Raw genomic sequence first — 27,409 nt, 5'->3', positions numbered from 1 at the left:
GGCTACTTATCACTCCCCCCCATGTTATACAAACAGGAGTAGTTGAGTTACAGCATTCAGTGAATTATCAAGGCTTCCTAAAGCTCTGAGTCCTGCTGCTTTCATCATGAACCCGTAAGGCATAATTACAGTCCCAGGACAGAAAAACAAGAAGGAAGTCATGTTAAAATGTGAGCTTTAATAGTTTAAAAACACATGAAATTGCTGTTTTGGTGTGCAAGTTTGTCTTGGCCCCTCTGTGGAAACAATTCAGCCTTTAAAAGTCAGTGCTGCTCTTCTCACTGAGAAATACAAGTGTCACTGTACCCATGCAAGCTGCTCCTTTGCAGCTTAGTGGCTAACAGTTGAGGAAATAACTCCAGCCTTCTTCAAGCAGTACTCAGTCTACTAAACCATGTTGCTCTAACCATCCATCTGGTAAATAAGGAAACTGGCTGAAAAGCCCCTGCAGAATTTTACTAAATCTGGGGCCCCCTTTTTATTAAGACAGCACAGAGAACTAGTGGTTAGTGTACAAGCCTGGGACTTGAGAGAGCTGCACTCAATTCCCTGTCCAGTACAGACTTCCTAGCAGTAAAGCAGGGTAATAGCATTTCCCTTCTTCACAGGGCTGTTGTGAGCATATGCTACGGTAATAGGGCTATTTAAATACCATCTATAGACAGAGCTATGCTATTTCTCTGGGACAGAGAAATAAATGTACCCCTTTCAGACTGTAGGCACTGTGGGACAGACATATAGGCTATGAGGGGAGAGGCTGTTCTAGATTTGCTTGACAAGGGGAAGGCAACAGGTGAAAGTTATCATGAAATGGTAGGAAGGAAAATGAAAATAAAGATAATGGATTTCAAGAAGACAGACTTTAGCAAATTCATGGAGTTGGTAGGTAAGATTCCCATGGGAAGCAAGTCTAAGGGGAAAAACAGTTCAAGAGACATTAAGGGCACAATATTCCACTGCATAGGAATGATTGGAAGCATGGCAAGAGGACACCTTGGCTTTACGAGGAGATTGTCATTGATTTGAAACTCAAAATAAGAGTCCTACAAAAAGTGAAAACTAGGTCAAATTACGAAGAATATAAACAAACAAGTATGTAGGGATAAAATTAAACAGGCCAAGGCACAAAAGATTAAACTAGCTACAGACAAAGGGGAACAAGAAAACAAAACATTAGAAGCAAGAGGAAGGCCAAGGAGAGGGTAGGTCCATTACTCAATGAGGGGGGAAAAACAGGAACAGAAAGTGTGAAAATGGCAGAAGTATTAAATGTTTTGTTTCAGTTTTCACCAAAAAGATTAGTAGCAATTGCACATCTAACACAGTGAATGCCAGTGAAAATGACACAGAATCAGAGGCTAAAATAGGGAAAGAACAAGTTAGATGTCACCAGGGCCTGATGAAATCCATCCTAGAATACTCAAGGAGCTGACTGAGGAGATGAGAGCCATTAACAATTATCTTTGAAAAATCATGGAAGAAGAATGGAAGAGATTCCAGAGGACTGGAAAAGGGCAAATATAATGCCCATTTATAAAAAGGGAAATGAGAACAACCCAGCAAATTACAGACCAGTCAGCTTAACTTCAGTACCTGGAAAGATAATGGAGCAAATAATTAAGCAATCAATTTGCAAACACTAAGAAGATAAATCCATGCTGTTACTTTTCACCTTATTGTCAAGAACAAATCATGTCAAAGCAATGTAATAGCTTTCTTTGACAGGGTAACAAGGGGGGTGAAGCAGTAGATGTGGTATATCTTGTCTTTAGTGCAGCTTTTGATACTGTCTCGCATGACCGTCTCATAAACAAACTAGGGAAATATAACCTAGTTGGAGCCACAAAAGGTAAGTGCATAACTAATTAGAAAACCATTCCCAGAAAGTAGTTATTGGTGGTTCACAATCAAGATAGAAGGGCATATCAAGTGGGTCCCACAGGGATTAGTTCTGGGTCTGATTCTGTTCAATATCTTCATCAAATGATTTAGATAGAGTGCACTTATAAAGTTTGCGAACTATACCAAGCTGGGAGGGGTTGTGGGTGCTTTGGTGAATAGGATTCAAATTCAGAATGATCTGGAGAAATGGTCTGAAGTAAATACGATGAAATTCAAAAAGGACAAATGCAAAGTACTCCACTTAAGAAGGAACAATGGATTACACCAAGAGTGGGCAAACTTTTTGGCCTGAGGGCCCAGTCGGGGTTCCGAAACTGTATGGAGGGCCGTTATGGCTGTTATGAGGGGATCAGATGGCATGCAACTACAAATGTTAACAGCCATGGTCACCTTAAAAAAACCTAAAGGCACCACTTTAAAGGCAAAGTACTTTCAAAATTTCCACAGAAGAGGATTTTCCACTAGTTCCCAATGACAAAGACGCTGTCACATCTTGCCCTCCTTTTAATCAAAACAATCAACAAACAAGCTTTACTGTTAAACACGTTCTCCTCCTCTGCCCCCACCCCCAAAATACACTCCTCAACCAAGATGTTCTAGCTGCATTGTGTTTAAAAAAAAAACCCCAGAACAGCAAAGCACTACCCAGGGTTGCAGTAATTCTCAAGTATTGACTTTTGAAGGAAGAGGGGAAGAATTCAGATCCATGTTGGCTGTTATGCTAGGAGGAAATATATGCAAGAGTGCTTTGTCTTCAAAGGCAGAAACCAGTGACTGCTTCCTTAGCAATTCTTTAGCAATTCTTAAGCAATCCCTTACCGCACTGTTGGGTTGCGCACATCCACCCTAAGGCTGCAGAACTACCACTGCATTCACTACCAAGAAGCCAGGCACGAGCAGGAATTACTTCAGAGAGCCAGAGCAGGTGACTCACAGCACTGCCTCATATTTAGGCAGCAAATTCCTTCCAAGAGGGTAACGAGGAGGCCCTTCTTGTTTGGATACTTCTCACCTCCTGCAGCATCTGCCTTTCAAGAGAGACTTATGGAAACAGGAGACCAGACAGGCTATAGCTATTGAGCTGGGATGCAAGACAGCTGATTCTTTTACCCTAGCTATGCCATCGCTTTGCTGCTCCTCCTTTATCCTCTTCTGGCAATGCCATCTGGTGGAGCTGGTTTTCTGACAGCACATGAACACACACAGCCCTGCTGCAGCTCAGAAACATGTTCGAAAGACTCAGGTTGCAGAGGGCTGTAACTTCCCAAGGATACAAACTAAATGCCTGCTCCTACTCAGATCAACAGAACTACTGACTTCAGTGGGAGCAGGAGAGGGCCCCCCCAAGCTGATCAGAGCAAAACTCCTAGTCAAGCAGTAGCGAAAAGGAGCTAGGTGATTCACATTTCAATGCCTTTGTTTATTCCTAACAGGTTACTCAAGCCCTAGTAACGTAAGTCTGCCATACCTTCCTCCTTGCAGAGAGAATCTTCTTTGGGTGGGGATGGCTAGAGAGATAGAACCCAACAGAAATGAGGTGGGAAGGCAGAGTCAAATGTGGATTGTATTGGGCGATTCTGCTTGAAAAAGAGGTCAGAAGAAAAACAAAACAAAAATCAAGAAAAAGCCTTCCTCAGAAGTGACCTTTTAATTGCAACCAGCTCTGTTCAGATTCTTCCATCTGTCACACCCTAGCCTTGTTGGGAGAATTAATGCAATACAACTGCAGAGGATACACAACAAAAGTAGCAGCACGTTTTTCTCCAGTAGGAAAGTAGCCAGAGCCCAGGAGAAGCAGAGAGAGAAAAAAAAAAAAAAAGAGTCCACTTTGCTCACCCAGCACTTGGAGGCTGTGAAGTGCTATGTATTATACTAGTTAAACTAGCACTAGGAGGGCCTTGATTTGCCTGTGCCACATCCTTTCCCTTCCCTCAACATCAAGCTCTCTGCTCCCTTGGGTTAGGAAAGACCCTGAATCTCAAGCAAACAGCTGAGATGTCTGCTGGAGATAAACTCCATGGAGAGATGGAACGTGCCTGCCTCTAAGCACCTCAAAAGGCACGGACGCTAAATCAGTGATGCAGTGTAGGGTATTCGTTGAGGGGGAGGTGTGTGTAAATAAATATACGGGTTAAAACAAGGAACTGGGGGAATGTAGCGTGGTCAGGCTGAACCCTATCCAGCAGCAAAATCCAGAAGAAAGAAGGACTGGAGTGTCCTCTCTGCTGATGGCAAGAAACACTTCCATAGTAGCTATAGGGCTAGAACATGAAATGCTGGATTATGGCTTACAAGAGAGCCACGATGCTGAAATAAGGGTAGGGGAAAGGGCAGCTAGATCATTATGGTCCCAGTTCAAACAAGGTACTTAAGCATAAGCCTAACTTCCAACATGTGAGTAAACCTACTGAAGTCACCAGGACAGGGCAGTCAGTGGTACTCCCTTGTTGAACGAGTGCCAGTAAGAACATCAGGTGCTGCAAGGCAGCTAGTTACTCCTAGGACTTAGCACCATACATTCAAGTGTTGCAAGGGGAGGAAGGCATGCTGAACAGAGCCAATCTTTCACAGGAACAAGCAAGGGGCCCTATGGTCCAGCCAGTGGTCACTGGCCCACACCCATTGCTGAGGAGTGAGAAATCCTAATGCTGAGGAGAAGCAGAGCTAATGGGCAGGAAGAAAAATCTGGTACTTTGACTCCCCCCCACCAATACACACACAACCTCATTTCCTCTTCTGGCAGCTGAGTCAGAAGAGAACTCCAAGCCACAAGGGAACTCACTGCAAATAGTAAGGCCAGCCAGGCACCAGGGCTACAAGAGGTTGTATCTCTGACTGAAAAATAAGTGGACTGTCCCATTGACAGCTGCCTGACAAAAGATGATCCACTTAACTGAACGCTCAAGCAGAACAATAACTGGTAGGTAGCCAGGGCTAAGCACAAACAGATACAAACTCATGGCACTGGGAGAACAAAACAGGAAGCCGGAGTAAGTAGCAGACCCTGCAGAAAGATTCTGCCCGTTCTGTTGCTGAAGCTAGCCAGGAAGGAAGTGCTGATGAGGAGTTAGAGCCAAGCATTTCCCACACAGCTCTATCAACGATGCTCAAGCCTGCCCTCAGAAGAGACTGCAAAGCATAGCAACTGCAGGGTGCCGTTGTGATATTGGTCGCTGCTCAGCGGGAGCTACCTGGACACTATCCTGCTGTTTTAAAATCTTTAATCAAAGCAGGATCCATGCAACTAATAAATAAAGGAGGAGTTAGGAGACACCAGGAGGTGAAGAGCTTCTCTGTTCTCCTGCACTCCTGGCATGAAAAAGGGAGAGTAGGCTCGAGATAACTCCACCTTTCAAATGCTGGAAGTGAGACTGTAACACCTTCTACCATCCCATAATTTAAAGTGATCACGTGATCCTGTAGCGCATCTAGTCTTAACAGTTTTCTTCTGCCATAGATGGGGATGGTGGTTGGACTCCAACTCAACTGCTGAAAAGGTGGGCAAGTGGGGTGTACAGAGTCTAATTTGCATAATTAACTGTCCCCAGTGAGAGACACGGTAGGGTGGAGGATGTTGAAAAGATTGGGGAGCACTGTACGATACCCAGTTGGAGGGGACATTCTCCACAGTCAACTCCTGAAGGCTCAAATATACATGATTCCACATTGGTCCCCATGAGAGAAGGTGCTTTCCCTGAAATTTCCAGCGCCTCACAAATCTAGACTAGGCCAAAAACAGTTGCCAATGTCAACTGTGAGGGTTGGTGAAAAGGTGCTGTTGCTCCTATGGATATCACGAAAAAACCAAACCAAACCTTGAGCAGTCAGTCCTGAAGAAAGGAAAATAAAATCACATTTTGTTTAAAATTATAAATACTTTTCTGTATAAAGTTATTAAATAAATGAGATCCTTCCAGTGACTGTGTGGTGAGTTCCAGTGATGCTCCTAAGCAATGTTCCATAGTCTTTAAAAAGCCATCGCTGCTCCCTGTCTCTCTTGTCCTCAGTTTAAGTGCAGCAGGGGTTATCAATGACTAGCATGACATCAATGCCATACACTTCCAGCAGGTCCATTAGGAAGCTTCGGTCACCTTGTGGGTCCAGGCCCATGCCCCGGGCATGGTCAGCTGTCAAGGTCTTGTCCTGGCTGGCTGACACCTCCATCAGTGTCTGAAATATCCGATTGTTCTGCTCCATGAAAAACCTGCAAGAGGACACAGCCAAAAGGGAAGAGGAGATGGGAATGAAAAGAAAAATGGAAGACAGATTTTCTACACCCTTCCCAGAGTCCCACTTTAAACATTCCTACCTTCCTTGCACCATGGTATTGCACAGTCCTGACCTTTGTGGTAGGTCAGTAACAACTTTTACTCAACAGGCTTCAGGCTGGCTTATTTAAGCTAGGCGCTGACTCACACACATTTACTGTGGGGAGTAAAAGACCAAGTGTAAAAATCCAACATATGTCTTCCCCTAATACAGTAGGGGCAGTAGGGGAACTGAGTGGACAAAAGCACCAAGCCACTACGCTGACCCAAATGATTTCTCCATTACCTGTTCTTGAGCCACCAGATTCTAGCTATGACTAATCTTCCGCACCAAACAAGGAACAGAACTTGGAGATGAAAGCTCGATTGGCCACCACCTGCATCCCCTTTCAGGTACAGCACTGTTCCTGGTCCCATATTCTCTCCAACCAGTCTAGTTTTAAATAACTCGAGTAATGAGGCTTCCCCTGTGCACTGTGGCAGGCTGTTCATAGTCCAAAGCACCTCAGTCTTGGCAAGCCCTCCCTAATATTCACCCTCAATTTTCCTTTAGACAATTTCATCGCATTACTCATGTATATCCCTTTCCCACCACAGGCATGAGCAATAATAGTCCATGGTGAAGGGCTCCACTGGAGGAGCCAGCGTCTCCTTAGTACTTTGGCTGCCATGTATTTCCTCACAGACTTCAGGAACCACACAAGCATTACCCAACCCTTCACCCCAGCCTCCTCTGAAACTGCCACCCATGTAACCGCCCAGCCAACAAGCAGAGGCAGTTTGCTCCCCACAGGCAGAGCACTATCTGCATCTCAACAAGCTGTTTAGCCTCCCCCAGCATAGCCAAGAATTCTGAAGAGGGTCAGAAGATGCTGGTGTTCTAGAAATCTCTTCCATTTCCAGCCCATGCTTTATGGGTCTCCATATCCCCTCCAAACACTTCCAGCCCCCCAAACATCTCTATTTGCAAGCTAAGCTAGTGTGATATGAAACCAGTGAGACACCAATTGGACCCCAGGCTGTCATTGGTGCACAGGCCCTCAGTGCGAAACCACACTTCAAAGACTCCCCACAGCCTGGTTGTTATTCAGTGGTGCAGAGAGCAACTCACAAGATAAAGAGGTCCTCTTCACAGGAGCTGCAGTCCTCCTCCACCTCCTGAGAGTACATCAACATCTGCCTGGGAGAAGGGAGGCAAATCAAACACATGTACAAGCAACGAAACACAGAGCAATAGCAACAGTATTCTGACTGAAGACATCACCATTTATTGGAAATAAAGATACCAAAACCTTCATCTTTAATCTATAGGTGGCAGAAGAGTCCCATGGACAGGGCACTTGGCTGGTAGTCAGGAAATCTGGATTCTACTCCCAGCTCTGCCCCTAAACCCACTGCATGACCCTGGGCAAAGTCACTTCATCTCCGTGCCTGTTTCCCTTCACACCCTTTATCTACGTCGTCTATTTAAGAATGACAGGGACGGGTTACTACTATGTGTTTGCACAGTGCCCAGCACAAAGGTGCCCTGATCTCAGCTGAAGTCTCTAGGCCCTGCTGTAATACAAACAGCCACCATAAAGGTGTTGAATGAGAGGGTCAAAAGAATGAACCAAAGCAACAAGAAATCAGGAAAATGAAGACAAGACAATTCAGAGATCGAGATACTGGTCCCATCGCTCCACCACTCAGGTCCCCTCCACTACCTCTGGTCATTGAGCCGCCGGTATTTTTCCTTGTCGGCACTGTTAATCTTCAGGAGCGGCTGCAGGTGCTCATGGTGCGTCTTCACATTCTGGTTATCCACATAGACATCGTAGAGATCTCGCTTCTCCTCAAAGATCTTTTCCGTTGTGCCTGCCGGGACCAGAGGGAGAGGGAGATTTTCAGACACTCTCTCTTGCTTTGCTGTTCGATGAGAACAAGATACAGCCACACCCAGGCACGTTACAATCCAGTCTTTGCTGGGTGAGAACAGTACCTGGCCATACCCACGCAGGTTAAGATCTCTCCTCTTTTATTTCACAGTATCTCTCACCATCAGGAGATTTTTTTCAGCTTAAGTTCTAAAAGGTACCTCCTGACCCATCAGAGATCGCAGCTTGGGGTGAAGTAGTAGGGAAGGAAAGAAGCTGTTGTACTTACAGGCCACATAAGACACTTCAGTCTCCAGCATTTCTATGTCTGCCACATTCACATAGAAAAAAGGCTTAGACTCTGGAACGGTGCCCCCAATGCCAGGCAGCGAGACATTGGCTAGGCAGCAACAGCAATACACTGCAGGTGAGAGAAAGGGATAACATGATGCCCACAATATTCCCTCTGAGTAGGGTCCACAGTGCCCCCTCCTTGTTTCTCTTGTCCCCATTTGCCCCAAGTGCTCCTTAACACACAGTGTTCATAGCACAGCATAGTGGCATCTGACTGACACTGAAATGCTTACATTTCCCTCTGACTCTCCCATTGGGCAACACATTATTTAAATTCTTACTTAAGTTCCTGCAGAATGTTTAGACATTATCTCCCCCTGCACCCCGCTGCTTGGTGGAATGAAAGTCAGGCAACAGCATCTGGTGCGGCCACACAGAGACAAGAGTTGAGGTTCATAGCTCTTCGGACCAACAAAGCATGCTTGCAAGAAGTGGGGGAGGGGAGCCTCAGGGTTGCCTTGCAAAACCCTGCCCATCCCCTTCTCTAGCAGTGGGCTTAGGAGAACGGCACTGCATCCCTCCGTATCAGCAAGGAGGGGTGTGTGCACATGTGTAAAAGTCACTGTCCTTCAGGTGTGGGAAGGTAGAGGTTTGAGGGTTTTGACCTTGACTCCGTACCTCTATAGCAGACAACTCCTACTGGCGGTGGTGAAAATATCAAAATGCGCTTGCGTAGCAGAGCGAACTTCCAGAGGATGAGGATCTGCTCTCCAAAGAACTTAATGAACTGAGACATACAGCCTGCGGGGTGTGTGATCTGAGGGCCAGGGGAAGAGAATGGCTTGTGAGAGATGCTACAGGAACACACACAGAGATGCTAAATACAGAAGCAGAATATGGGAGCAAGTTGTAGATACACACCGCCCAGTGCTTGTAATACTAGATGCGTGGGAGCAAGAGCAGCACACTGCAACAGAGGATAGCTGCTGCCTGAGTAGCTTAGGGCTCATCCCATGAATGTTGAAATGCATGGAGAAAACTCCACTAGCTTGGTCAGCAGAGAGACTTGCTATACGCAAATTAGCTAGTCCTATACCCATCGGGAGCATCAGTGCACTGCATGTTCATACAAGCTGGACAGCGCCAGCCTCACCTTCATCTCTGGATACATGTATCTGTGGATGGAGGGCAGCCAGTGGACGGTTGGCTGAGAGCTGGAGGTACCCTTGCCAGCAGGGAGAACCCCCTTCTTGTCATCATAGAACGCCTCTAGGTGGGAGTAATGCCCTGGCATCTCCAGCTGGTGTCTGGAAAAGACAAAAAGTAGCAAAGGTTTATGGAGTCCACAGACCCCAGGGCCCGTGCCCATAGCCACATATGTCTCCTAGTCCGAGATTCAGCCTTGGGTGCCTCAGTTTTCACAGCCTGTGGCACCATCATCATGAGCATCTGTATCTTTCAGTGCATCCAAGGAACCTGGGCAGGGCTGATATGGTCAGCCAGGACTCTCATACTCCATGTATGGTAGAATGGATCCTGGTTTTTAACATTTAGAACAAGTTCAAACAAGATGGTGTTTTCCTGCAAGTCCTCTTTTATCCTTACTTAATTCCCTTAGCAAGCTCTGATCCTGCAGTCCCACTGGACAGCGCTTTTCGTGTAGACAGCAGAAGCATGTATGTAGCCAAGAACAAAATCTCACTGTTGGCTCTAAAAATATTTCAAGAAACCTTTAGCAAATTGATGTTTTAAGGAACAGGAGGGAAATCAGCAATTACTTTGTTCTAATACCTGTTCAAAACAAGCAATTCTCCAGCAGATTAAACTTGAGTTAGTAATAGAGGACCACTTCAGTGTGTAATTTTTTTTAATTTCTTTCCTCCATCATTATCTTCATTTCCTGTAACACACACACGGAGAAGTACTCTTTCTCGGAAAAAGGTCTTAGTGGGGCAACATTTCAAAGTCTTAGCTCAAAGACAAAACCTTATTGCACATCCACGGAAAGTTACCTTTCAAATGACACCCAACCTGATGTTCAGTGTAGCCTGGGAAACCTTCACATCCAACCATCCACACAAACGTTCAGACCTTTCAGTAAGGTGCACAGGCAGCCAATCCTGTATCCCACAGACAACTTACCGGACCTGGTTCTCCAGGAAGTGCATGTGTCTATAGAGCAGGGTGTACGAAGGGGAGAGAATCCCCACAGACTTCATGCGGGCGCCACGCTCTAATTCGCTCTCCACGGGCATGTTTTCAAAGCAGGCCAGGCCGAAGCAGAGCCCTTTCCGGAAATAACTGGGGACAAATGTGCAACAAAAAATAACTAGAAAGGGGGAGAGTGGGAAGAGAGGCATATACATGGCAAGGTATAACAAGCAGATCCTAGGAAGGGCCATCAAAAATATCAATTCCCCACCCCCTTCATCTCCTCCTGTGCACACAGGCCTCTGCCATTTTAACCAGGTCTTCTAAATCTATTGAGAGCATGGTCTACATTACACGGCATTCAGAAAGCTGGCAGCCTCCAGTGCCTCTCCTGCCACTAAAAGCCAGACCTTTGCTAGCACTGGTGCAGTGGAACCTGTGTTAGCAATGATGGGGAAATTTTCAGAAGAGAGGCTCGGGTAGAAAGCCAGGCCCAGGGAGCATAACGTCATGTTTCCAAAGAACAGTGAGGATAACACACCACACTTTATAGAGTAAGTGAAACTAGCTGTCATAACAATGGCCTGTTTGGCCCCCAAGCCATCTCCCAGGCTTGCAGAGAATGGAAACATTGCAGATGAAACACCTCCTCTGGCCAAGCAGAGAGTGGAATCTACAAGCTCTACAGGGAGCAGCTGTCGGTCCTCCTTGGCCAAAGGGAGGCACCACAACTTGGGGCCCTTGAGAGCAGAGAGGGGAGGAATACAACGGGAAGGGCGTGAACCAGAATTCCCATTAGGAGGAGGGAGGGAAGAGGAAGTGAAATGGGGACAGGACATGATCACTACTCAACATCTGAAGGAGACATCCAAGTTTTTTTAAACATGTTTTCTTTTGTGTTCTCTCTTAAAACCACAAACAAAAAAACCTCCCCTTCCCCCCAGTTTTACTCTTTTCCATTTGGAAAAGAATTTGCTCCATCCCCACCACATGGCCTGACTGCGGATATTCCTAACAGAGCCTGAAATTAGCAATTCTGTTAACTTCCTTGTTTGTTCCTGCCTCATGCGTTAGCGTCAGTACCTCTAGGAACCAGGTCTGCTCTTGTTGGCAGGCTGGCCACCATAGCAGAAGTCATTCTACGTTAGGACCTACATAAATAGCAGATGTTTGATGCAGCAGATGCTAAATATCTGGAAAATTCACTCCAAAGCAGCTAGTTTTGTGACAAGTCAATTTGGGAGGCCTTAGTTGATGGGCAGTGCTCATTTTTACTGCTTTGGACTAAGGGAGGAGGGCGTGTGTGGCTAAGGAGGATGGGAAGGAGCAGCGCAGCACAAATATACTCACATGAAATCCGACTGGACTTTGTGCGACCCACTTGCCATGGATTTGAACTCAACACCTTCTAAGTCAATGTCTTGGGGCAAACACCATTCCACCATGTTACCTGTGGGGCAAAGGAGCAATAACTTTTCATTACCATGGAAAAGGGTCCCACACTCTACTAAAGATAAAGCAGCAACAAATCAACAGCAGTCAGGTTTCAACCACTTGGGTACCAAGGAGCAGTGCACTGATAACACTATTTTAAAAGGCAAGTTTTTGGAGCAACACAGGGCGGTGATTACATGGCATTACAGTGAGATGGGTCTCTCCAGTACCTGAGACAGAGCACAAATGCAACCTTACCACACTCCATGTACTGCCTGTGAGACAGACATGCTGCATTGACCACTAGTACATCGCATGAGCCTCAACAGTTATTTCGGAACCTATTTAATGTCTTGCAGACTTGCCCCTCCAAGCCTTGCCAGGCAGCAGCCCGGTATTGGGTCAGGGCAGTGAAAGAGGGGCTAACTCTACTGATATTTGTGCTGCGTGAGCTCTGTGGACAGAAGACTTCAGTCTCCAAAGCTGAGAATCTGATCCCTCTCCACAGCACTGTAGTGCAAAAGCAGAGCAAAGGGAAGGACGTAATGTTAAATAGCCAGGCATTTGGTAAGTGCATCATGTTGCCATGATAAAACCTTGGATTCAGAAAGGATTTTAGAGGAAATCTGTTCAAGAGAGGAAAGAAGTACAGAATCATAGGACTGGAAGGGACCTCAAGAGGTCATCTAGTCCAGTCCCCTGCAGGCTACGCAATAACTAGACCATCCCTGACAGGTGTTTGTCTAACCTGCTCTTAAAAATCTCCAATGACGGAGAGTTCACAACCTTCCTAGACAATTTGATCCAATGTGTAACAACCCTGACAGTTAGGAAGTTTTTTCTAATGTCCAATTTAAACCTCTCTTGCTGTAATTTAAGCCCATTGCTTCTTGTCCTATCCTCAGAGGTTAAAGAGAACAATTTTTCACACTCCTCCTTGTAACAACCTTTTATATACTTGAAAACTGTTACCATGTCCCCTCTCAGTCTTCTCCAGACTAAACAAACCCAATGTGTTCAATCTTTCCTCACAGGTCATGTTTTCTACACCTTTAATTATTTTTGTTGCTCTTTTCTGGACTCTCTCCAATATGTCCACATTCTTCCTGAAATGTGGCACCCAGAACTGGACACAATACTCCAGCTGAGGCCTTATCAGCATGGAGTAGAGCAGAAGAATTACTTCTCGTGGTCTTGTTTACAACACTTCTGCTAATACATCCCAGAATGAGGTCTGCTTATTTTATTTTATTTTTTGCAACAGTGTTACACTGTTCTCCACTCATATTTAGCCTGTGATCCACTAGGACCCCAGATCCCTTTCTGCAGTACTCCTTCGTAGGCAGTCATTTCCCATTTTGTATGTGTGTAATCTGTTATTCCTTCCTAAGTGGAGTACTTTGCATTTGTCTGTATTGAATTTCATCCTATTTACTTCAGACCATTTCTCTAGTTTGTCCAGATCATTTTGAATTTTAATTCTATCCTCCAAAGCACTTGCAACCCCTCCCAGCTTGGCATCGCCCACAAACTTTATAGGTGTATTCTGTGTGCCACTATCTAAATCATTTAGAAGTCAAATCTCCAAGAAGAATGGAAACTGGACTCCCTCTCCATTCTGCCAGGCTCATGAAGGGGTATTAAAAAGCCCAGGCCAGAACTTTGTATGTAGATTTATGGCTAAAAGTGAAAGCGTTCTGATCACTACTGGTAGGGAGGAGTGTACACATACCACACGGAAAAGTGTAGCACCGGCCATGCTCATGTCAGTGGAATTTTACTGCTTAAAAAAAGATATATATATAAAAATACATGCACGCCACATATGTGGCCATGATATTCATGTGAAAAACTCAAGTACTGGGTTAACAAGTTTGTTGTGTACCTTTGACTGCTTCACCTGCACTCTGCCAACAAATCCATCTTTGTCAAAGCTTCTAACATTCCAAGCCTCTGAGCAAATCAGCTGGCTGTATTTTTTAGTACATAAAACGTTGTTACAAGAAGGATTTCCTCCTTTTCACTCGTCCAAGGCCCAGTACATGCAATCCTCAGTCCTAGACCTGTGATATTTTAATGGTTTGATAGCCCACAAACCATCACGTCTACAAACCACAGGACAGCTGGTATTCCACCTCATATTCAAAGTGTGGGTGTGGAGACTCCACGACCACGCCTATCCTTCTTGATGGCTCTGCTTGGGCAATGGATCATTTCTCTGGAAGCCCATTATCTTCCTTGGTAAGACTGGTCAAACAGGAATCTTAAAGCCAACACCTTAATACAGCTTCCATGGAACACCTCTCAAATTAATTAATATTTTATGAGCTGACTGAAATGTTTCACAGATTTCCCAACCTCCTAACTCTACAACACAATAATTGTTCCAGCAAATTCAAAAGTGCACAGATATAGAAAAGATTAAGACTGAATAAATTGGCAACTATCACCCCAACAAGAAAAAGTTTAATGCCCGAAATAGAAAAGAATAACTAAGAAGTCTGATCTTGGGGTGGAGATGATAAGAGAGAATATTTTTTTAGATGAAAGATGATCCATATAAAAAGACAAAAAATATTACAAATCAATCTAATCCTAAACTCTTTCACAACAGATTTGTGGGCTACACACAGATTTTGGATCAATACAAATATTCAGGGATGAGATTTTTCCCACCAAAAGTTATACTACTACAAGGCCTAGCGTTGACACAGTTATACCAGTATGAAAGAACCTGGTGTCAGTATAGTTTATTCCCCTTCCCAAACACTAGACGTATTTAACAACATCCACACTGGGAATGTGTGGGGAGAATACATCACTTTATAGCAGTGTAGTTAAAACAGTACCACTTGTGTGTTTAGACAAGGCCTTAGACTTGGCCATGACTTTGAGAAACAAGAGCCTACAATTTGACACCTATATAAGTAGCTGATTTTCAAAACTAGCTGAGCGCTCAGCAGCACCCATGTGGGTCGGTAGGAGCTGTGGGGTGCTCCACATTTAAATAAGTGCCTAACTTTAGGTGACTATTGCTGAAAATCCTGGCCCTTCTTTGTATTTTACGTATTGCACAAAGGAGGGAGCACAAATAATTCTATTTAGCTACTGGAAGTTAGTAGCCTATTTTTCTGCTCAAGTAGATAGTGTTTCCGACAGGTTTTGGGGCCTGGTGATACAGCAAGTTAATGACAATAACAGCAGAGATTTCATGTGCATCCATTCTGTTCACAGATGGGGAGGCCAGTCCTAGGCTGTCTTGTCAGCAATGTCATCACACAGCTAACGTAAAGTCGCTACAACCAAGCATGGAAGTGAGGATAAGGGAGAGCTTTTCCATTACAAAGGACTCTCTGGCAGAGGCTGACTTGAGTACAAAGGGGATTTCTCATTTTATGATGGTAACGCCCCGATTCCCCAATCAGGGCTCTACTGTGCAAGGTGCTGTTAGGGTGACCAGACAGCAAGTGTGGAAAATCAGGACGGGAGTGTGGGGGTAATAGGTGTCTATATAAGACAAAGACCCCAAAATCGGGACTGTCCCTATAAAATTGGGACATCTGGTCACCCTAGGTGCTGTACAAATACATATGAAGACAGAGTCTTTATTGATGTACATGTGCCTTTTCGGCAGTGTACAATGCTGGCAGAGGAAGCCACTATGATAATGCCTGTGGTTTGTGTTTAGAGTTATACGTAGCCACTTTTTAAAACGTATAACTGTTTTTAAAAAGACACAAGATGATCCTTCCCTGAAGAGTTTAAGGAAGTAGACCAGAGCTCCCTCAACCACAAGTTGTGGTTAGTGCCAAGTTCCCAAGTTCTCCCGCAGGTTCCTCTTTCAAACACAATTGAAAGTCTAGTGCTCAGAATGAATCAACTACTGATCTTCAGCTGCAGAGTTAATAGTAATACGTTATCATTCCACAGCACCTTTCAGACGAAGTACCTTCAATTAGTTAAGCCACAAATATTGCTGCGGGGGTTGGCAAGTATTATTCCCATTTCACCGATGTGTGAACAGACAGAGGTTAAGTAATACACCCAGTTCCACAAAGCAGGTCAGTGGCAGAGCAAGTGGAACTAGACCCCTGTCTTGTGCTTTAAGCCACAGGAGATCACCATGCTCACACCTGAATAAACTCATTCAGTTGCACTGTTTTCTAGGATCTTCCATTAAAAAGAAAATTAGCCACCAACACCTGTACTCCTGGGCAGTCACTCTCACCACCTTGCCCTGTGCGACGTGGCAGTCACGGAGCAAGCAAAGAGATAAAAATCAGTCAGGCGAGATGCTAGAGCAAACAAAGGAGCGACTTTTCCCACAGGTACAAGCTTAGCTGCCGGCAGACAACAGGGAGGGGGAAGGGAGAAGCCTCTGTGAGAGCAGGAAGCCTATCCTGCTCCCTGGCCATGCACAAAGCAGCTCCCAGGCTGGTGAGGAAGGACTTCCCAAGCATCATCCAAACAACTTGAACTTTAGAGCACAATGCGAGGCTTTAAAGAGAGAAGCTCACAGGTTTCTTGAAGAACTTTTGTAAGCCATTCGACAGCACCAGGATAGCAGCTTCTGGAAGGAATGGAGCCAAAAAAAGTTTCCCTTGTAACTTTCTGCACTACCCCTCTTACTTTTGGATGCTCCCAGAAGCTACTATGACACCAGCATTTAGCCTCTTTAATAATGTTCATGGGGATGGCGGCGGCTGGGGGGCATCACACCCTGACATGAAGATCTATATGTTAGTGAACACACTTTTAGATCTCTACACTCCCAAGCAGTACCTGCAACACAACACTGCAACGCTGGGCTAGTGCCTGAGAACCAGAAAGTGAAACTGAACATGGTTTAGCTCGATTTGGAGAATGAAAGAAATACAAAAGAGAAACAAACAGCTTAATAATGGTGAATTGGACTTTTTTAAAGCAGTTATTGGTTCACTTGTAGGCCTAATCCTGCAGTTGCAGGACCAGTAGTTATTAAGTTATTAAGAACACTACAGACTTATATCGGTATAATAATTACATTGCTCAGGGATGAAATCCACATCCCAGAGTGACATAGTTATACCGACTTAACCCCCATGTAGACAGTTCTGTCAGCAGAAGAGCTACTGGATCAACTTCACTGACGGGAGAGCTCTCTCCCATCGACTTAGGCCTGCTCTATACGAGAGTTAATTACGTCGACCTAACTCAGTAAGCGTCTACACTAAAATGTAGCTCCCACTGATGTAACTCGCCCACTACACTGATATAATAACTCCACCTCCACGAGAGGCATAGCACTGAAGTTGATGTAATTATGTCGATGCAGTGTCAGTGCAGACACTGTGTTGCTCACATTGACTGTTACTGCCTTTCAGAAACAGTCTCACAATTCTCCAAGTGCATTGGACATGCAAACGTGATTTAATTACTGCGATGGCATACATCAACATAACTTAGGTCGACTTAATTTTGTAGTGTAGACGTGCCCTTAGAGTGTCTTTATTAAAGCAATACAATGGTACAGCTGCGCCGATGCAGCATTTTAAGCGTAGGCTTCCCCTACATCTCAAACTTACTACCAAGATAGTTAGCTGCCCACCATGATCACATAAGTAGCGAGAGACATAATTTGACCTGCTCCTATTTCTTTTAGAGAGTGGCATCTGGAAACAGGAATGGGGCAGCCAGCACTGTGTGCAACATTCCAAGATGCCAAACATTGAAAGCTCGATACAAGTGCCTCAAAAAATGCGAGACTGTATCTCTCTTTAGCCTGAAGTTCCCACAGCAGCGCTTCTCTTTATCTTGTCCCTCCTGTGTCTATCCTACAGGTGAGCCCTATCTGGACTCCTTGCTGTTTCTGGATACCCAATAAAGCCACACAAAAAACACCTTTTCCCCTTTTCAGCTGGCAGGATGACCAGCTGTGGCTTCTCCATTTGGGTTTGGATTTTGGTGATCCAAGCATTCACAACCTCCAGGCTTAATTACTATAATTCTCTCTACGTAGGTATGAAACAGCTGATCTTAGAACAGTTCCTGGTGGCGCAGGACATAGCAACCCATCTGTTCAGCAAAGCAAGCCTCTGACAGCACATCACCTCCAGTGCTCTACTCTTCACTAGCTCATGGAATTCCAGGTCAAATTCTATATTTCAGTCTTCACCTTTGGAGCAAGACAATAACCTTCACGTGATGCTCCTGTTAAGTGCTGGTGTTTTTCGTGTTTTGTGCAAATTCACGAACGTACCAATGTCATCGACTGGCCACTGGACGTCATTTTACCGACCTCCCAGTGAAAGTAGCAATGATTATATTTCCCCAAACCACCCTTTTCAGGACCAGAAAAGAACAGTTGGGCCAGTCCTCCAAATATACCAACTTACTGTAGAAGGGATGTCCATAGAAAAAGCGGATTACCTCTCTAGGACCCTCAAAGATCATCACATTGGCATCATGGACCTCCAAGAAACACACTCAGAAGATGACGACAAAGTTACCAGACATAAAAACTCATGGTGTGTGTGTGTGGGGGGGGGGGGGGGTTGCTCTACCATCTGTCTGACATTATCAAAGACATTCTCCCAGAGAAGCAGGCAGGATTTCACCGGAGGAGGAACTCCTGTGACCAAGTAGCTTCACTCACCGGCCATACTGAGACAGGATTCCAACAGAAGTTGAAGACAGGAATCACCCTTGTTGATCTGTGCTCAGCATCTGACACCAGCTGGAGATAGGGCCTTCCTCCTCAAGGTCTCCCACGTCATTCACTGTCGGCAAACGATCCGCCTCTTGGCGGCGATGACCAGTGACCACTGGTTAAGGTACACCTTAATGGCCAGATCAGTAGACCAAGAACTCTTCAATCTGGCATCCCTCAGGGCTCTGTCCTGGCCCCGATACTTTTTCATCTTTACACCATGGATATACCAGCAATGGAGTTGAGGAAATTCATCCATGCAGATGACATTGCCCTAGCTATTCAGCACGCAAGCCTCCATACCATCAGCGGCACCCTAACCTGAGATCTTAGCACAATGGCTGATTATTTCCAATGCTGGAAACTTAGGCCTAACACGAAAAAAAACATGGTGACCATTTTCCATCTGAACAATAAAATGGCTAATACCAAACTCGTGGTGCAGTTCTGCAGTGAGAGCGTCAGCCATGAGGCTAACTCAAAGTATCTCGGTGTTACACTGGACCAGAGTTTAACCTTTCGACAACACCTCGAGAACACCCACTATAAGGTCAGGTCTCATGTCGTGCTTATCAGAAAATTGGCCAGAACATCATGGGGCTCCAGTCCTTGGACCTTACAAACCACAACAACTGCCTTGGTACATTCTGCCGCTGAATACTGTGCGCCAGTGTGGTTTCACAGCAGTCACACTAAACGCCTTGATACTCAACTCAATAATGCCATGCGCAAAGAGTCAATTTGAGCATTCCTGACACTGGTTGACTGGCTCCCAGTCCTATCACATATCCAGCCTCCACAGATCAGAAGAGCTGCCCAGACATCTCACTTTCTCAACCATGTCAATGCAAACACGAAGATCCCGCTGCATGATGACCTGCAGAACCCTCCAAAGACAAAATTAAAATCCTGCAACCTTCTATGGATCCGCATCAAGACTCTTACACTTAACTTTGATGCTGAGGCTAAATGGAGAACCACAGGGAGTGTTTTGACCACGCAAAACAAACAGCTCGTTGTTGACCCTGTCAAGGAACCACCGGGTTTTGATTTATGTTGGAAAGACTGGTGCAGATTGAATCAAATCAGGACATCTCTCGGGAGATGTGGACAAACTCTCTTTAAATGGAAAATGAGGCAAACACCTGTATGAGACTGTGGTCACCAGGCACAAATGATTGAGCACATCATTTCTGAGTGTCCATTTGTTCTTTAGCCAGGGGCCTGAAGGACATGCACCAGCTCACTGCTGTCGCAAAGTCCCTACTATCATATCTAGATATAAGTCTGTAATTGTTGTTACCTCCCCAAGCCATACAAAAGAAGAAGTCTTCACCATCAGAGTCCTCCTCCATGGGCTTGCCACAAGTTACCCAAGGGACCAGCACACTCTGCGTGGTCATGATCTCCCATGAGAGCCAGGTTCCTGTGGCATTATGGGACTGTTAACCTCAAGAGCAATGCTTGTGCATGCAGGAGACCAAACTTTCTTGGCCACTGCCCATAACTTACTCCCAGAAGAGGTCAGGATACACAGAAACTTTAGCGTATTCAGAACAAAAAGCAAAACTTACTTCTTTGACCCAGCCCTTCTGCATAGCCACCCTAGCCCTCTCACACAAAGTCACAAGAAGCCGGTCACTATCTGAAGTGTATGTACAAACATATACATAAGTGATGGATGCTATATAAGACTCTAGATCAAGGCAGACAGAACAGCAGCACAGCATGTGTGAATTTATTTGGCAGGTATGCGCTGACCTACCAACAGGAAGTTAATAATGGACAACAGCAGATGCAGTGGTGGGCTATCAATGAAGGGGTTAGCATTTTCTGTAATCTCAGTGTCATGATTCAGGATTGGTTACTTAGGTCAATAACAGAAGAGAATTAATACCTAGTTTGTGTAGGACTGAGCAAGATCGCAAGTGCGTGATGAAAGACAGTTGAGAGATAAGTTCACCACTCCTCGGGAAAACAACATTAATCTCTTAAGCATCAAACAAAAGAATCCAAGTCACCTGTGCAGACAGAACTCAAGACAGGTATTACACCAATAAATATGTAGCAGAGCTGTGATTTGTTGGGTACAGTCAGCACAAGTCAGGAGGCATAGATCAGCGTTCATGTCGCACTCCCTGTCAATACCCAGCCCAAGCCGGGGAAGCTAATGATCCAACCAGCGGACCAAATTCGGTGATGAATCCTGGTCATGGGCCATCTGAGGCACATTACGCATACACTAAGAAGCAGCAGCACAAGTCAATGCTCTACATGCCCATCAAGGGACGTAATTTACCTCTTCCATACAGACACTATTGCTAAGGCTAAGATTTTGTCACGGATATATTTAGTAAAAGTCATGGATAAGTCATGGGCAATAAACAAAAATTCATGGAGGCCCCGACCTGTCCCTGACATTTACTAAAAATATCCCTGACAAAATGGGGAGGGAGGAGGGTCCAGCACCCACAGCTGCTGGGGCTCCAGGGTCCTACCCACTGCACAGCAGCTGGGAACTCTGGGGGACCCCTAACCGCCACAGCAGCTGGCAGCTCTAGGGCCCCCTGCTGCCTGGGTGCTGCAGCCCAGCCCCACTGCCCCAGGGCTGATGCAGAAAAGGACACGGAGGTCTCTGGAAGTCACAGATACCGTGACATCATCATAGCCTTAACTACTGCTACTAAACCTAGTTTTCTGAAGTTATTTGTTGTAGAGAAGTATGAAGAGTGATTGTTTTCCCCCCCTTTGAAAAGTTGCATGTGGACAACAGAGGTCAAATTTGACCCTCTCCTTACATCCCATTTTCAATATTTCCCTGTGAATTATATTGTATACGTGGAAGCACTTTAGTACAACCCTCCACAGCAGATAAAACCAGCACCAAAACCAAGATGTACTGGTATGTTACCCGCCATTACCTAGTACTTAAAAGTACAGCTGGAAAGTAGTCCAGCTTCTGCAGAACCACTTTTCACTCTGTGTGCCCAACTGCCTACTCACAAAATGGCAGAGGAGTTTTAGGAAAAACTGAGGTTTGCCTAGGGAGACTAATCATATTTAACATCATACTTATTTGGAGCACTAAACCCCACCCCCTTGATTATTATACTGTGGGGTCCACTACGCTGATGTAACACCACTGAGATCACCTATTTTGGCTGCACATTAAAGAAAGCCACTCCTGCACTAACAGAAAATTAAATCCTAGTGCTAACCCCTATTTCCCATATGCCCTCTTCTCCCAGTTACTTATTCTGATGTGGCAACACACCTACCTACATACATTCTCCGCCCTGCCTCCCCCCATGCCGGATGTGCAGAATCAGTAAAAAGGCAGTGAATCTAGTGAGAATGGAAGTCAAAAATCTTGAATTCTTATCCCAGCTTTGCCACTGACTTCCTGCATAGTCATCAGACAAGAGAGTCTCTATAAAAATCTCCCCACTGTGTTTTCCACTGCATGCATCCGATGAAGTGAGCTGTAGTTCACGAAAGCTTATGCTCAAATAAATTTCTTAGTCTCTAAGGTGCAACAAGTACTCCTTTTCTTTTTGCAGATACCGACTAACGTGGCTGCTACTCTGAAACCTGTCATTGTGCAAGGCACTGAATTTAGCCGTATGGAGTGGAAATCTATCAACTTCATGAAAAAACTTGTACAGATACAGACAGACATCATCTTCCTTTCCAAATGAAAACAGATGGACATCATACCAAAAGGACTGAAGGTAAAAAAATCCTTTACAATCTACCTACCACACACTATGCTGACTGCTTGTGCCACACACTCTCAAAGAAACTGCGGAACCACCTGATCAACATCCTCTACAGCAACCAGGGAAAGATTAAGAATGAGCTCTCAAAACTGGATACTCTCATAAAAAACCAACCTTCCACAGAAGCTTCCTCGTGGCTGGACTTTACAAAAACTAGACAAGCCATTTACAACACATACTTGCTTCTCTACAAAAGAAAAAGGACACTAAACTCTCTAAACTACTACATGCCACAAGGGGCCACAACAGTGGTTCCCTTAACCCACTCAGCAATATTGTTAATCTATCCAACTATACTCTTAGCCCAGCAGAATAACCTGCCCTATCTCGGGGCCTCTCCTTCTGCCCCTCCACCCCCACGAACATTATATAGTTCTGTGGTGACCTAGAATCCTGTCTCCGACTCAAGGAATATTTCCAACACACCTCTGAACAACATACTAACCCACAGAGAGCTTCCTACCAACACTATAAAAAGAAGAATTCTGGGTGGACTCCTCCTGAAGGTCGAAACAACAGGCTGGACTTCTACATAGAGTGCTTCCGGCGACGTGCACGGGCTGAAATTGTGGAAAAGCAGCATCACTTGCCCCATAACCTCAGCCGTGCAGAACACAATGCCATCTACAGCCTCAGAAACAACTCTGACATCATAATCAAAAAGTGACAAAGGAGGTGCTGTCGGCATCATGAATAGGTCGGAATATGAACAAGAGGCTGCTAGGCAGCTCTCCAACACCACTTTCAACAAGCCATTACCCTCTGATCCCACTGAGAATTACCAAAAGAAACTACACCATTTGCTCAAGAAACTCCCTGAAAAAGCACAAGAACAAATCTACACAGACATACCCCTGGAACCCCGACCAGGGGTATTCTATCTGCTACCCAAGATCCATAAACCTAGAAATCCTGGACGCCCCATCATCTCAGGCATTGGCACCCTGACAGCAGGATGGTCTGGCTATGGAGACTCCCGCCTCAGGCCCTACGCTACCAGCACTCCCAGCTATCTTCAAGACACCACTGACTTTCCGAGGAAACTACAATCCATCGGTGATCTTGCTGAAAACACCATCCTGGCCACTATGGATATAGAAGCCCTCTACACCAACATTCCACACAAAGATGGACAACAAGCCGTCAGGAACAGTATCCCCGATAACGTCACGGCAAACCCGATGGCTGAATTTTGTGACTTTGTCCTCACCCATAACTATTTCACATTTGGGGACAACGTATACCTTCAAATCAGCGGCATTGCTATGGGTACCCGCAAGAGATCCACTTCCTGGACACTACAGTCCTAATAAGCGATGGTCACATAAACACCACCCTATACCGGAAACCTACTGACCGCTATGCCTACCTACATGCCTCCAGCTTTCATCCAGACCACACCACACAATCCATTGTCTACAGCCAAGCTCTACGACACAACCGCATTTGCTCCAACCCCTCAGACAGAGACAAACACCTACAAGATCTCTATCAAGCATTCTTACAACTACAATACCCACCTGCTGAAGTGAAGAAACAGACTGACAGAGCCAGAAGAGTACCCAGAAGTTACCTACTACAGGACAGGCCCAACAAAGATAACAATAGAACGCCACTAGCCATCACCTTCAGCCCCCAACTAAAACCTCTCCAACGCATCATCAAAGATCTACAACCTATCCTGAAGGATGACCCACCACTCTCACAGATCTTGAGAGACAGGCCAGTCCTTGCTTACAGACAGCCCCCCAATCTGAAGCAAATACTCACCAGCAGCCACACAACAAAAACACTAACCCAGGAACCTATCCTTGCAACAAAGCCCGTTGCCAACTGTGTCCACATATCTATTCAGGGGACACCATCATAGGGCCTAATCACATCAGTCACACTGTCAGAGGCTCGTTCACCTGCACATCCACCAATGTGATTTATGCCATCATGTGCCAGCAATGCCCCTCTGCCATGTACATTGGCCAAACTGGACAGTCTCTACATAAAAGAATAAATGGACACAAATCAGATGTCAAGAATTATAACATTCAAAAACCAGTCGGAGAACACTTCAATCTCTTTGGTCACTTGATTACAGACCTCAAAGTGGCAATTCCTCAACAAAAAACCTTCAAAAACAGACTCCAACGAGAGACTGCTGAATTGGAATTAATTTGCAAACTGGACACAATTAACTAAGGCTTGAATAAAGACTGGGGATGGATGGGTCATTACACAAAGAAAAACTATTTCCTCATGTTTACTCCCCCCATCCCCCCCGCCTTCCTCACACATTCTTGTCAACTGCTGGAAATGGCCCACCTTGATTATCACTACAAAAGGTGCCCCCCTCCCCTGGGTAATAGCTCACCTTACCTGATCACTCTTGTTACATGTGTACGGTAACACATGTTCTCTGTGTATATAAAATCTCCCCACTATATTTTCCACTGCATGCATCCGATGAAGTGAGCTGTAGCTCACGAAAGCTTATGCTCAAATAAATTTGTTAGTCTCTAAGGTGTCACAAGTACTCCTGTTCTTTTTTCTCTGTACTTGTTTCCTCATCTGTACTACTCTTCTACCTATTTCACAGGAATTCTGAGAGGCTTAATTCCTTAGCGTATGTAAAGCACTTGAGATTCCTAGAAGAAAGGCACTATAGATAAACAGAGTGTTATTAATCTGCACAGGTCCCATGACGAGGAAGGGAAAGTAACACCAAGATCTCAAAGTTGCATGAATGGAAGTAACTAGCATTTTGTTGCATTATACTTGGCAAATATAATGCAAGTCACAGGAAAACAACATGCACGCTGGGGAAGTGGTCAGATACTGTAGTGATGGTGGCTATGTTAATCACCATCTAACACACTGTATGTACAGCGAATGACTGCTTGTAGACAATGTTTGGTGGGTGAGGCTTCCATGACTTGCCTCACCTCACTACCAATCAATACCTATGGGGAAAACAGGGACACGCAGCACAATATTCTCATTTGAGAGAAAGCTGCAGAGACCCACCTAAAGCTCATCACCAGAATACAGGATACTGAAGTGGGGAGAGGTTCCCAGGGCTTTTCCATCACCCCACGAAGATCAGTGGGTGATGGGGAGGATTTAAAGAGGAGGAATGTAGCAATCTTTTCTGAAAGAGGGGGAATATAGCAGTATTTTCTGGGAACCTGCTGCCCCCCCCCCAACTCATCACAATGATGATCAGGCTGCTGAGCCAGGGAGGAGGGAAGGGAGAGAGTAGGAGAGAAAGATTTCCACACGGTTTCCCTCCCATCCCCCTATGGGCCTGAGCACTAGCTGTGTGAGGTGTGCAGTAGGTCCCTTGAGAAGGGACCTGTTGAGGCCTTCCCCACTCATAACAGCGATGGCCAGGCTGCTCAACCCGAGAGTGGTGGCGGGGCAGGAAGAGGAGCAGGATTCCCAAGGTGTCTCTCATTCCCTGCAGACACACCAGGGGGCTGGGGGATAGGAAGGAGAAGGGAAAGTGGAAGCGAGGGGAGGCAGCGTTTTCCTGGGGACCTGCCGAGGCCTCCCCAACTCATAACAGCGATGACCAAGCTGCTCAGCCTGGGAGCGGGGGGGGGGGGGGGGGGGAGGGGAGAAGCGAGATTCCCAGGGCGTCCCTCATCCCCAGCAGGCGCATCACCGAGGTGCGGGGGGGGGGGGTCAGGAAGGAGGCGACAGGGGGCAGCAGCGTTTCCCTGGGAACCTGCCGAGGCCGGCCCAGCTCATCACAGCGGAGCCCGGCCGCTGAGCCCGGAGGATGGAGGCGGTGTGAGGTGGGGGGGGGGGGTGGTCTCCCGCGGCTCCCCGGCAGCGCACGGCGGGGGCGCAGCATCCCCGCGGGCCGGGCCGCCCTTACCGGAGCGGGGATCGAAGGTGACCACGAACACCGCCACGATCTGGTCCGCCTCCGCCTCCGGCCCCCGCGGCAGCTCCCCGGGGCCGCCCCACGCCGCGCCGCCCCCCGGGGCCAGGCTCCAGCCGCCCCGCTCCGGCTCGGGCTGCGGCAGGGAGACCGCGGGGCCCTCGGCCCAGAAGAGCAGCGGCGCCTCGTCTGCCGGCTCCACCATGGCCTCGGCCGGCCGACTGCGCCGCGGAGAGCCGGGCGGGCGGGGAGGGGCGGGCGGCCGCGGAGCAGGGGGCGGGGCTCAGCCCGCTCGGGGGCGGGGCTTCCGGGCTGTGAACACGCTCTGTCCCGCAGCCCGCTTGTGGGCCGGCCGCAGCCCGTCACGTGACCGCGCGCTCACGGCGCCGGGGGGGAGGGGGCGCTGATTGGAGTCGCAGCGGGGCAGCGGACAGTGGCGCGCGGCGTGTGGCGCGTGCCGAGGCCCCCTGTCCCCGGGGAGCCGGGCACGCGCTCAGCACGGGGCCTGCGGAGAGCGCTTCGGAGCAGCAGAGCTGTTCCCCCGCGGGTCCCCAGGGCGCTGCAGCGGGGCTGGCGTTCCTCTGTGCCCGGGGTGTTTGTGCGTCACTGGCTGGGGTCACTTGATTGCGGGTGCTGGTGAGCGCTCCAGAGTTTAAGAAGGGGAGCCAGTGACGTTACCCACAGGTACAAGCAGTTACATCACCTCCTCGGCCCTTCAGCACCTCCTGGGGTCTGAAAGGACAGAGATGAAAACACACCTAGGTCCTGACCCTGCAAACTGCTTTGCATAAATGGGCTGAAGTAGAGGGGTCCATCGGTGCAGTGCGATTTACAGGACTGGGGCCCTAAATCAGTGGTTTTCAACCTGTATCTGTGGACCCCTGGTGGTCTGCAGACTATGTCTAAGATTTCCAAGGGGGTCTGTACTTCCATTTGAAATTTTGTAGGGGTCTGCAAATGAAAAAAGGTTGAAAACCACTGCCCTGGATCGATTAGACATACTGGGTGCTATTAAAAATTAAATGCTGTATTGTGGTATGAGGCTACTGTGCTATTGCCTAGAATATTTTTATTACAGTATTGTTTTTATTGCTCTTTGTTTTAGGATATTTCTACCCATCCCCCTTGTATTAGGTGCCATTACTTAAACTTAGAAA

At 46.5% G+C, this 27,409-nt stretch overlaps 1 protein-coding gene across 1 annotated transcript; it reads right to left on the bottom strand.

Annotated features, from left to right (window-relative positions):
* Positions 1-158: 158 nt before the first annotated feature.
* Positions 159-26,457, bottom strand: DENND11 (DENN domain containing 11). Its single transcript, XM_077828047.1, has 9 exons — positions 26,247-26,457; positions 11,822-11,921; positions 10,463-10,621; positions 9,474-9,627; positions 8,999-9,137; positions 8,316-8,447; positions 7,877-8,027; positions 7,282-7,350; positions 159-6,106 (listed from the first exon to the last, which is right to left on the bottom strand). The coding sequence occupies exons 1-9, from the start codon at positions 26,455-26,457 to the stop codon at positions 5,911-5,913; spliced, it is 1,311 nt and encodes a 436-aa protein (XP_077684173.1). The 3' UTR covers positions 159-5,910.
* Between the last annotated feature and the right edge of the window lie 952 nt (positions 26,458-27,409).

Source organism: Eretmochelys imbricata, chromosome 1 (genome assembly GCF_965152235.1).
Source record: "Eretmochelys imbricata isolate rEreImb1 chromosome 1, rEreImb1.hap1, whole genome shotgun sequence".
NCBI lineage: Eukaryota > Metazoa > Chordata > Testudines > Cheloniidae > Eretmochelys > Eretmochelys imbricata.
Note: the sequence above shows the minus strand (reverse complement) of the source record. Positions and strands in the feature narration are given on the sequence as shown.